General features: G+C 50.9%; 1 protein-coding gene across 1 annotated transcript; it reads right to left on the bottom strand.

The window, feature by feature from the left end:
* Positions 1-1,176: 1,176 nt before the first annotated feature.
* On the bottom strand, positions 1,177-8,483 carry Zdhhc19 (zinc finger DHHC-type containing 19). Its single transcript, XM_005344908.2, has 9 exons — positions 8,422-8,483; positions 8,172-8,316; positions 7,734-7,855; positions 7,026-7,165; positions 5,942-6,114; positions 5,526-5,631; positions 2,277-2,362; positions 1,852-2,065; positions 1,177-1,333 (listed from the first exon to the last, which is right to left on the bottom strand). The coding sequence occupies exons 2-9, from the start codon at positions 8,312-8,314 to the stop codon at positions 1,229-1,231; spliced, it is 1,089 nt and encodes a 362-aa protein (XP_005344965.1). The 5' UTR covers positions 8,315-8,316; positions 8,422-8,483; the 3' UTR covers positions 1,177-1,228.
* Between the last annotated feature and the right edge of the window lie 2,888 nt (positions 8,484-11,371).

Below are 11,371 nucleotides of genomic sequence, written 5' to 3'. Positions count from 1 at the left end.
CCCTGTCTCGAAAATAACAAAAAAAAAAAAAAAAAAAAAGAGAGCACCTAAAATAGCCCGAATGTAGTCCATGGCACCACCCAGAAGGGCCAAGCTGGACTGACTTCTTTTTTAATTTTTATTTTATTTACTTATTTACTTCTTTATATACAAGGTCTATGTAGCCTTGGCTGTCCTGGAACTTGTTATGTATTCCAGGCTGGCCTCAAACTCACAGATGTCCTCCTGCCTCTGCCTTCCAAGTGCTGGGATTAAAAGCATGAAATACCATGACTGGCCTGAATTTTGATATGCCAGTGACATATATTCAAGATTCCACCTAGAACCCAAAGGCTTGTAAGCTGAGCAAGGGTAAAACTAGAGAAAGGCCCCCACGTCCCATAGAAGCTCCTGAAAAACTGGACTAGCCAGCAGCGGGGAGGGGGGGTGGGGGTGGTGGTGTCAGAAGCCGAGTGGGTAGAGTTGACAGACATGGCAAGGAGGGGCCTGGGGCCTCCAGGGACAGGTGAGGAGGGATGGGGGAGTTGGATGAGGGATGGGTGTGTGTCACTGGGTGATAAGGGAGTGAAGCTGTACTTTACTGTCTAAAGAGCTGGAGAGATGGCCTGTAGTACACAAGGCCACACCGCGGACCTCCAGGGACCTGAAGACCCACGGGATTACACCAAGGACAGGAGGACTATAGGAGCACAGTAAAAATGAGACACGGTTGCAGGAAGATGCAGGCCTAGCATCTTAGTTCCTCCGTGTAGCTTAGAGTGGCCGCCGGAAGGGTACCCACATCTAGTTTGATAGCCTTCCAAATTACAAGGTCCAGTGCCGCAGTAAGGAGCCTGAGTGAGATTTGCGCGTTCCTGGGCAGTGAGCGCCCTCTGCAGCCATATGAAGGTACTGCAGGGCGGAGGCCGCGTCCTTCCTCAGTACAGACGTGAGTTGGTGGTTTTTTCTCTCACGTGGGCTCTCATCAGGAAGACTGCACCCGTCCATTGTAAGGATGAGACACTCTTCAGTGTCTTGCCCAGGGTCACGGAGCCAGACAGTGATAAACCCTGTGCTTGGATCTCCGGGGATCCTGGCTCACCCATCCCTGGAGGTCTTTGTCCCCAAGCCCCTTGAAGAGGTCTGACACCCTTATTAGAAACCAACAATCAATTTAATGAGGATCAGTGGGTGCCAATGCTCCCACCAATGAAGCTACATGATCTGGGACCAAGTGGACCACGGGGATTCAGACCGGGAGGCGTAGGTTCAGGGGGTCCAGGCTCTGTGAGCGCCGGGACGAGCCTCGTCTAGGGGCCTCGGACAGCAAAGACAGCCGTGGGCTGGCATCAATCTAAACACAGAGTGGACACATACAGGCTCCCTCCAGCCTCCCCAACTCCAGATTCCAGCCAACCCTGGTGCTTCATCCCTCCCCAACTCCCCATTGACTGAGCCAAAGGGAGACTAGCACCTCAGATGTCTTACAGGTTGAGAGGAAGCTGCGGTTATTTGGCTCCTGTCATATTCCTTACGTTCCACTTCCATATATTTCAATGGAATGGAACCGTATGGAAAAATTTTGTCTAAATAAAAGAATATTCTTCAAAAATGGTATTAACTGTAGGCTAATCTCTGTCCTCAATCACCAGTTGAGGAAACCGGTCCAGACCTAGTGACTGGCCCAGGTCCAAAGTAAATTGGGGATGCGTTCTTTTGTCTTTTGGGGGGGGGGGACATCTGAGTGTTCTAGAGGTCTGTAACCACCTTCATCCAAGGTCCCTCCAGGTTTAACAGTTTGCACCAAGCTCTGTGGGCTCCTGCTTCAGGGCCAGTGCCACCTCCTGGGGACATTCCCACCTGATTTCTCACCTCCTGGAGAACAATGGCCACCTCACCACTTCCTGAAGTCCGTTTCTGTGCCGTGAGTGGAGGCTGGGGCTGGGGCTGGGCTTGGGGCTGGAGCTGCAGCACAGGAGGACCTGGGGAACAGTGTTTAGGAGGACATGGTGGCGAAAGCTGTATCTTCTCATAAATCCATTCTGTCCCCACAGGTCTTTGCAGACAGACAACGTCGGACATGTACCTAAAGAAAAACAAAGCCGTTGTAAGGAGACAGGTCTCCATCCTCTCCATCCTCCCTCTCAGAGTGGGGGGGGGGGATATTCCCAGGGTGTTATCAGCCCTGCTCGGAGCTGGCCTAGCCCCTCTGGCTGCAGTTTCCCTATCCCCTCTAGGAGGCCACTTCACCCACAGCCCCGGGGGCCACCACTCAGACGTCTCGGTTCCCAACTCACTTGGGACCCAGTGGCGCGCACATCGTCAGATACCAGTTCCTGGCAAAGCCCTGGTCAAAGGGGTTGTGTTCTTGATGGAACCCGCACTGGAAGGGGATGAGAATGAGACAGAGTCAAAACTGGCCAGTCCCTCGTGGCAGCAACCTGCCCCTCAGCCTGCTCAGTCCCAGCTGCCACCAGACTGCAAAGGAGGGCAGGGAGCACCCCAGTTCTGAGCACTCTGTACCCACGAAGGCTCTCTTGCCTTCTCAGGGCTCCCCATCCCCTGTATGCCTCTTTGTAGCAACCTTACTCTCTGTGACCACACACGCCCTCCTCTGCTCGTCTTCCAGACAATATCCCGATCCTCCCTTAACCACTCAGCCCCTCCACAGACAGCCCCACCATCCAACCATCTGAAACAGGATGTCATGAAATGACTGAGGGGTGAGTAGGATGGGAGGCAGAGGCAGGGGGATGCTCTGTCTGTATTTCAGCTGTTTGTCTGTAGTTCCCAATAACCCAACAATACTGCCCACCTGCCTTCCTAAAACATCTGTCAAATTATCATCTAATGAAACGGGTTCGGAATACACATGCTACAATGTAATGATGAAAGATAGCAAAAATAATAAATAAATCAATCAATGTTAGGCGAATCCCCAAATGCAGACTCCTGTAAGGGACAGCTAGTCTCAGTCTGCTCTATAGGTTGACAGAATTCTGATGAGAACTGCAAAATGTTTGTAAGAAAGTGGCAATCTGATTTCTTAAATTTCTCTCCAAGAAATAAACAGCCAAGAACCTCAGAAAAAGAGCAGTTGGAGAACTCATTTCGTGCTATTTCCAAACTATAAAGCAACACTGACCAAAACAGAACAGGACAGGCCAAAACGTGGAATCCAGACCTAAACCGTGTCTATCCAGCCAGTTTTGGGTTTTGTTTTGTTTTTGTTTTTTTGCTGTTGTTTGTTTTTGAGACAGGGTTTCTCTGTGCAGCTTTGGAGCCTGTCCTGGAACTAGACCAGGCTGGCCTCGAACTCCCAGAGATCCGCCTGCCTCTGCCTCCCGAGTGCTGGGATTAAAGGCGTGTGCCACCACCGCCCGGCCTGTTTTTTTTTTAATAAATATGCAAATCCACACAGTGGAGGAAAGAAACCTTTCCAGCAAACGGTGCAGATATGTAAGCAGTAAATCTTGGGGCCTGGAGACACTGCTCAACAGTTAAGAGCATTCATGGTTTCTTCTGGCAGAGGACTCAGGGTCAGATCCTGGCGCCCACATGGAGGCTCATAACTAACTCCAGCTTCAGGGGATCTGACATCCTCTTCTGAACTCCACATTCACCAGGCATGGTCATGGTACAGAGATATACGTTCAGGCAAATACTCATACACATGAAGAAAAAACTTGGAAAACAAAAGCAAGCCTTAACCACATATAGCATTTATCCCCAAAGGAATCCTAGATCTAAACATAGAATCTACGCCTGCAAACCTTCCATAGAAAAATATGTGAGTGAGATTATGTGACCTTGGATTAGGCAGAGATTTCTTAATGTCCACATCAAATGCACGTGATCCATTTTGGGATGCACACACACGCACAAGCACACATTCTCACACACACACACACCCTGTGCACATGTGCACCTTCACACAAGTACTTCACAGTGAAAAACTTCTGCTATTTGGAACCTGAAAAGAAAATGAAATCATGAACTATAGATTACAATAAAATATTTTTAAACCACATACCTGAACCCAGAATACATAAAGAACTCAAAAGGCACAAAACGAGAATATTCCTGTTGTTGTTGTTGTTGTTTTTCTCTGTAGCTTTTTACAGCCTGTCCCGGGACTTGCTCTGTAGGCTGGCCTCGAACTCACAGAGTTCTTTCCACTCACCTGCCTCTTTCCACTGAGTGCTGGGATTAAAGGCATGCACCAACATCGCCCGGCCAAATAATCCAATTTTTAAATGTTCAAAATATTGGAGCACACATTACATCAAAGATAGACAGCTCGGCATCACTCGGCATCATTTCATGAGGAAAATACAAATCAAAGCTATAAGATACCATCACACATTTACTAGATGGGTTAAAGCAAAAAGCTAAACAAACCTCCGACAGTATCAAGTGTTGACAAGGAGGTAGAGCAACTAGAATTCTCATATGTCATTGTATGAATGCAAAATGGCGTTTTGGAAGACAATCTGGTAGTTTGTTATAAAACTAAACACACAGCTGCCTCAGGACCCAGCAGTGCCACTTCTAAGAGTTTAGGAATAAAGGGAGGAGAACAGGAGAACAACGTGGGGGAATCTCAAAAGTATTGTGCTAAGCCAGCCAAGGCAGTCTCCAAAGACAATGATTCATTTATGTGGGATTCTGAAAGATAAAACAACAACAACAACCCCGAGGGGTGGAAAACAAATCAGTCAGTGTCGGGGCTGTAACAGGACTGAAAGTGGACCATAAATCACCTTGAGAGACTCTTCTGGAGTAAGGAGGAACTATTTTCGGATTCCCCCTACGTGACTCCCGGTTTCCACTGCATCAAGATCAACTCCCACACCCGATTTTACTGGATGCTTTGCTGTGACCGGCTCTGAGGGTCTGCTCAATCGCCCTTGCCACGCTCTGCTCTGCTCTAATCAGAGCTGTTTCCTAACTGTCTCAGCAGCATTCTGCTTTCAGTCAGACTTGATGTCCTTAACTCCAGCTGCCAACCAGGTTGAGCCACAGGGTGCGAAAATTCAAGGCCTGCCTGAGACTATCTCAAAAAAAAGGGGGGGGGGAGTGCGGGGTGGGCTTGGGCTACAGCTAAGTGGAAGAGCATTTGCCTAGCATTTTCCAGGCCCTAGGTTCAAATCCCAGTGCTGGAGGGAAAACGTTCTATTTGCTGACTCCCTAGTTTTTGCAAAGCTGGCAACGACCAATCCTTCGGGATCACACTCGGAAACCCAGAGTGGCGTTTCGGTCCTGCTAACCCTTAACTCCTTCTCTCGGTCCAAACTACACAGGCCAGGACTAGCCTCCCTTGGTGTGGTCCAAAGGGGAGATGCTCAGTCCTCAGATGCAGGCACACTGCGGCACAAGGGGCGGAGAGAGGCTACCGGGCTCCAGCAGGTGGCACTGTGGTCTGACTGCTACTCTGGACCTGCGTCCCAAAGGCCTTACTTACTCTCAGGGCCAAAAGCAGTGGAGGCTCAGATCCAGAGGACCCGAGATACCTCCCACAACCATACAATCCGGCGCCCACATACCTTGTTCTCGCAGGAGCGCTCCGCCGCGCTCACAGATACAGCATGGATCAGCAGCAGCAGGACGAGCGGGATCAGGAAGCCCGCAGCCGGCAGAGCCACCAGGATACTGACCAGCTAAGGAACCATGCCCGATCCAGCTCATCTTCCCCTCTCCATCTTTACTCCCGCCACTCTATCCCATCACACTGTGGCCCTGCTTGTCCCTTTTAGGCCTTATTATGCGGCCCCACTAGGTTCTTAATGTTACTTCGTTTTTGTTTTTGTTTTACACTCATCCGCCCACACTGAGCCTCTCCAATGGCTTCGCCGGCTAGCGTCATTCGTCACGGACTCAATCCTTTGAGAGAGCTCATCTCTCCCTTGCCTCAGCCCCTCCCCACTGCTCCTCACATGGCTCCTCGGACCTGTGTGGATACGCCATAACCTTGTCCACGGAGAAGGGCAGATGTCTTGTGTGAATTAGGAACATCAGGCAGGAGACCAGCAGGGCGCCGGAGTAGAGGCAGAGGGACAGAATCAGCAGCATAAAGAGACGGAAGTTGCGGTGACCGATGCAGTTATTGACCCACTTGCAATGGTGATCAAAGTCCTGGGACAGGAAGAGGAGCAGCCCTCCAGAACGCATCCTTTGGCCCAGCTTCAGTCATCCCAAACAACTCAGCCCTCCAGGTGGCTTACTCTTGGCCCCCTGTGCCCCCTGTGCCCCCTGTGCCCCCTGTGCTGGCTTTCACCCCAGGAAGAATCCCGGTGAATGTCGGCCTTAAAACTGACATTCCCAGTTAGAACCCAATTAAGGCTCTTCTTTTCTTGTTGTTGTTTTGTTTTTGTTTTTTCGAGACAGGGTTTCTCTGTAGCTTTAGAGCCTGTCCTGGAACTAGCTCTTGTAGACCAGACTGGCCTCAAACTCACAGAGATCCGCCTGCCTCTGCCTCCTGAGTGCTGGGATTAAAGGCGTGTGCCACTGGCGCCCAGCTAAGGCTCTGTGTCTTGGGGCTTGTCCTGATAGAGCTTTCAGTCAGATATAGGCTATCCCTGGGCCTTTACTTTCTCATCTATTAGGTGAAGAGAAAAAACACCTTGCCCAGCCGGTGTCCTCCGCACGTTTGAAAGCTGGTGTGCTGTTGCACATGAGACAAGCTTGCCCAAACCAGGAACTCCAACTCAAAACAGAGGAGGACAGGGAAGTCTCCAGACCAGGCCTGTGGCTAACTGAAGGGCTCAGATACCCAGTGACAGCGAACCACCTTCCCCTTCCCCAGGGCCAGAACAAATGAATGTGCCCATGCTGACATGCCAGCCTCTCTGGATACATGTGGGTGCAGAGGCAGTGCCCCGTGTGAGGGACCAACAACAGGTGGACATCCAGCCATCCTTGGCCTCACCAGTCACGGAGAACTCTTATGCCCACCCCCGGGCAACATAGGATGAGGCTTTAGGTTCTGGTCAGGTCTAGGGGACGGGTTAGCAAATAGGTGGGTAGCAAGGGGGGAGGGGGCTCACCTCCACACAAATGTTGCACCAGGGGCAGTGGCAGGTCCGGGGAGGGCGATGAAAGCAGCATTTTGGGCACCACTGCAGGCGGAAGGCCCTTTGGTTCACACTCACCACATGTATCGTCATGGGGTCCTCGGTGGTGGAGCCTGGCACAGAAGAGGGTAGGCGGTAGTAGCTGTCACACTGCTGCTATGGGCAGCCTTATAGCAGCCCTGGGCATGGGGAAGGTGGGAAGAGGTGGGCAAGGGAATCGCTGACCTAACGGAGCAAGCTGACCATCAGAGAGAGAGAGAGAGAGAGAGAGAGAGAGAGAGAGAGAGAGAGAGAGAGAGAGAGGGGTTGGGAGCATGCTCCAACTAGCCTTGAGTATAGAACTCTGTCTTTGAAACAACGGGAGCACTTGAGGTTTTTGTGTGTAGTGGGCAGATGGAATAGAAACTGCAGGGTTTGGACAATCCTCCTGGCTTTTCTCCAGCCTGTGCAGCCACCCCTCTGAAGCAACTGAAAAACATCCAACATCCAGGATCCATTTTTTTCCCTTGTTTGTTTTGTTTTGTTTGTTGCCCGCTCTCCATACACACACACCTTGGTGGTTCAGAAAATGAAATGCTAGAGCCAGAACAGTACTGCATGGGGTACAGAGGTCCCGAGACTGGAGGTGGGGTGCCAGCCTTCGGGGCACCGCCTCCTCCTTCCACGGGGCTGAGCCCTCACCTCGATGTAAGATACCAGGATCTGAGAAGTTGAGCGAAACGAGACTGTAGAAGGTGAGGACGAAGAGTGGGCCTGTGACGGCTGGGAAGACCCACTCCCCGTTCTGAGCCAGCCACCTGCAACTGAGACCAGAGCCGCTTTCAGTCCCGAGCTGAGCAGCCTGGAGTTCCTCCCCAGGCCCTGTCCAGCTGGGTCAGGGTTCCCAGAACCCACTCACAGCGCCCCCACCAAATGCCACCACCATCACTAGTTATGTCTATTCCCTACCCCACCCCATGCGCCGATACTCCAAAACTCTGCTGGCAAGTTTTCCTCTATCCAGACAGCTGTTCCCCGGGCCTCCCGTTACTCCTTCCTGCATCCCCCTGCCTCTGTACTATCTTTAGTTTCCATCCTGTCTCCGCGTCAGAAACCTAACAGATGATGTGAGACACTCACGGGAACCCGAAGAAGAGGCCACTCACAAAGACCAGCATCATCACATTGAAGGCGGCAAACAGGCTCGGGAAGAACCATGGCAAAGGGACCACAGGTAGCGGCTGCGGTTCCTTCACAAGTGCCATGGTGTCTTTCAAAGGCATGGCTAGGGCAGAGGAGATAATTGACCAAGCGCTTGCTTTGCAAGAACGGGGCCTGAGTTCAGTCCTCGGGTCCCGTGTAAAAACAGGGTGGATCAGGGCTTACTTACCTTTAGCAGCCACAAGGGGATCTGGGGCTTGTTGGCCAGGCAGTCCAGCCAAACGGCAAGCTCCGGGGTTCAGTGAGAGACCTTGTCTCAGAAAGGAAGAAGGTGAGATTAATTAAGGAAGACAGCAGTCTTTGGAACCTACACACACACAAACACTACGAAGGCGGTGGAGAGTATGATTCTCATACTCACAGGGTAAGTACAACCACTAGCTACTCACTCACAGGGTGAGTATAAGCCACTAGCTACTCTTTCCTCTAGTGACTCCCAGAATTTCATTGCCATAGCAACGGAAGCCTCAGTCCAGGTGAACAAAAAAAGTGTCAGTGTGATGTCACAGACACAGAGGGACAGAATCTCAGGCTGCTTCTGGTCACTTGCAGTACCAGTCATCTTCCCATCATTCATGCTGGGGACTAAGGTGTCCCGACCCTGCCTCGGAAGCTGCTGGGGTTTGTCCCCCAAAAGTTCACAGGCTGAGGCCCTGTTGATGTGCTGGAGGTTTTAAAAGAGCAAGAGAGGGCTTACCAGGGACACTGACTGACTTGCTTTTTCTCTTTTTAAAGAGACTTGTTTATTTATTGTGTATACAGTGTTCTGTCGGCATGTCTGCCTGCAGGCCAGAAGAGGGCACCAGATCTCACTAGAGATGGTTATGAGTCACCATGTGGTTGCTGGGAAATGAACTCAGGACCTCTGGAAGAGCAGCCAGTGCTCTTAACCTCTGAGTTAACCTTCAGCCCCCTGACTGACTTTCGAAGGGATTGATGTAGTCGTCATGGGACCCCTATTTAGCAGGTCATTATAAAAAGCATAGGCCTGACCCCCTCCCCAGTCACAGAACCTGTCAGTCATGTGACTTCCTGGAGTGATGAGGACCCACACTGCCTCACCCCAGACAGAACTGATGACGGACCAAAGGTCTGAGCCCTCCCAAATCTAGCTTGGTGAACCAATAATTACTGAGGTTACTTACAGAAGTATGGTTGATGAAAAAAGACAGCTTCATCATGGAAAAGCTCACAAGGGTCCCACGCCTGGAGCTCCCTGCACACCTGCAGACAGGCCTTGTGACTACTGTACATTTCTGAGTGGTCTTGTCAGTTTCACTACTTTCCCATCCTCCCTCCATGAAGAGTGTTTCAAGATGGAGCTTACAGACCCCACCCGCATAGTTGTTCTGGCCATGATGTCCTTTGCCATGTAATGCGGTCAAGGGGACCTTCACCAAAGGCCAGTGGGTGTGGCTGGTAATCTTTAAGCTTCCAAAAGAATGAACTAAATAAACTTCTTTAAAGTACCAATCCTGGAGTATTTTGTTGTAGCAACAGAACGCAGGTTATTGCAAAGGTCTCACGGCATTCAAAAGCACATAAGATGGCTACTGTTTGCATTATCTTTTCAGGTCCAATGCTAATTTGTAGCACAACGCTTGGTCTACGTGCCATGTGCTACGGTACAGTTCATGAGTCGGACAAGGGGCTGGAGATTGAAACACACACACACACAGACACACACACAGACACACACACACACACACACACACACACACACACACACACACAGAGAGAGAGAGAGAGAGAGAGAGAGAGAGACAACTGAGAATTCTCTATTATGTTCCAGGGCAGCCTATACAGCGTCTTCTTGACTAACGGCCACATTCTAACTCTTCAGCTGTAAGCCTACCAGAAACCACTCCCCTGTCATCAGGAACTCATGAGGGTCTCGTGCCCAGAGCAGCTGCAAGCACAGGAAAACAAGTTGTTTACTCCAGCAGCCAGGGGGGGTCACAGGAAATTCAGGGTCTGGGGGGGGTCCACAGTCCCCAACATTTCCCTTTTTTCTATATAATTAGACCAAGGTTCTGGTCTGGTGTGGGCATAGCACAAATATGATGGACGGAAGAGCAACCAACCACATGCAAATCCCACAAGAAATCCAACTGCTCTTCTTCCACATGAATGATACTAAATGCTGAATCCAGCTACAAGATAGTCACAGCAGCCGTCTGGCTGATGGCAATTCCGGCTGCCACAGGGGAGACCACAGCGGTGACAATAGCAGCCACTCCAGCCGTGGTGATCCCTGAGCCTCGGCCTGGATGGCTCGGCAGTCATCCTTGAACTCCAGATCCTCCTGCTTCTTCTTCCTTCAGCAAATTCTACGGGCGTGTGCCACCACCAGGCCGGGCATCAACTGGCCCCGGGGAGATGCGCCGCCACCATTGGGACCCAGGGCAGCAGGCAGACTTTGGGACCTTCCGTGGATACTGCGCGGATCCCTTGGGTCCTGCAGGAAAGCCCGCCGCCTGTTGTAAACTCTTGTGTAGTGCTCTCACAGAGTCGGGGACCGCAGCCACCTCCCTGCCCTGCCACGCCTTCCATATGCCGGGCACGGATGGGCTGCCCGTCAGGGTCTAAGTGGCTCCTCCTGCTCCAGCACTTGTTACTGCAGTTGCCGATGCGCCTCACTCCCTGATGTGCTGCCTACAGTGTCTCTCTTGGCCCCACAACCTCCAGTAAACAATCATTTAGGGAATTTGGGAGTCATTCTCTCCAAACTACTTCCTGCTGTGTATTGGGCAAAGTAATTTTTGGGGGTGTTCACGGAGACCTTTCAGGGAGTCTTGGTCTATCAAACCACATTAATCTAGGAGGATTCCACAGGTCCACATCTCCTGTGGAAACAAAAGCAGAACCTCTTTCCAAAGCAATAAATCCTTAGACCCAAATTTTAAAGTCAAGATACCTTTCTTAGCAGTCCCCAGAATCAAATGTCTCTCTCCAGTCAAAAAAATTAAAAGAAAACACAATAATATACGTAATCCAGATTCTCTGTGCACATTCCATCTTTTTGAGGCCTTCTCTTTATTACTTTCCTGCTGGCCAGTCTTCCAGAGGGTGTCCCTCATGGCGTCTTTAGTTCCCAGGGGTGTCCCTCATAGCATCTT

Source organism: Microtus ochrogaster, chromosome 2 (genome assembly GCF_000317375.1).
Source record: "Microtus ochrogaster isolate Prairie Vole_2 chromosome 2, MicOch1.0, whole genome shotgun sequence".
In the NCBI taxonomy this organism is placed as follows: domain Eukaryota; kingdom Metazoa; phylum Chordata; class Mammalia; order Rodentia; family Cricetidae; genus Microtus; species Microtus ochrogaster.
The sequence above is the reverse complement of the archived record's forward strand: the minus strand, read 5'-3'. Positions and strand labels throughout refer to the sequence as shown.

Excerpts from the sequence above, each read along its gene's own strand:
- Zdhhc19 (XM_005344908.2), bottom strand. The coding sequence starts at position 8,314 with ATGCCTTTGAAAGACACCATGGCACTTGTGAAGGAACCGCAGCCGCTA. Across the intron at positions 7,166-7,733 it reads TCCTGGTATCTTACATCGAG|GCTCCACCACCGAGGACCCC; the intron begins GTGAGGGCTCAG and ends CTTCTGTGCCAG. Across the intron at positions 6,115-7,025 it reads GGTGCAACATTTGTGTGGAG|GACTTTGATCACCATTGCAA; the intron begins GTGAGCCCCCTC and ends TTCCTGTCCCAG.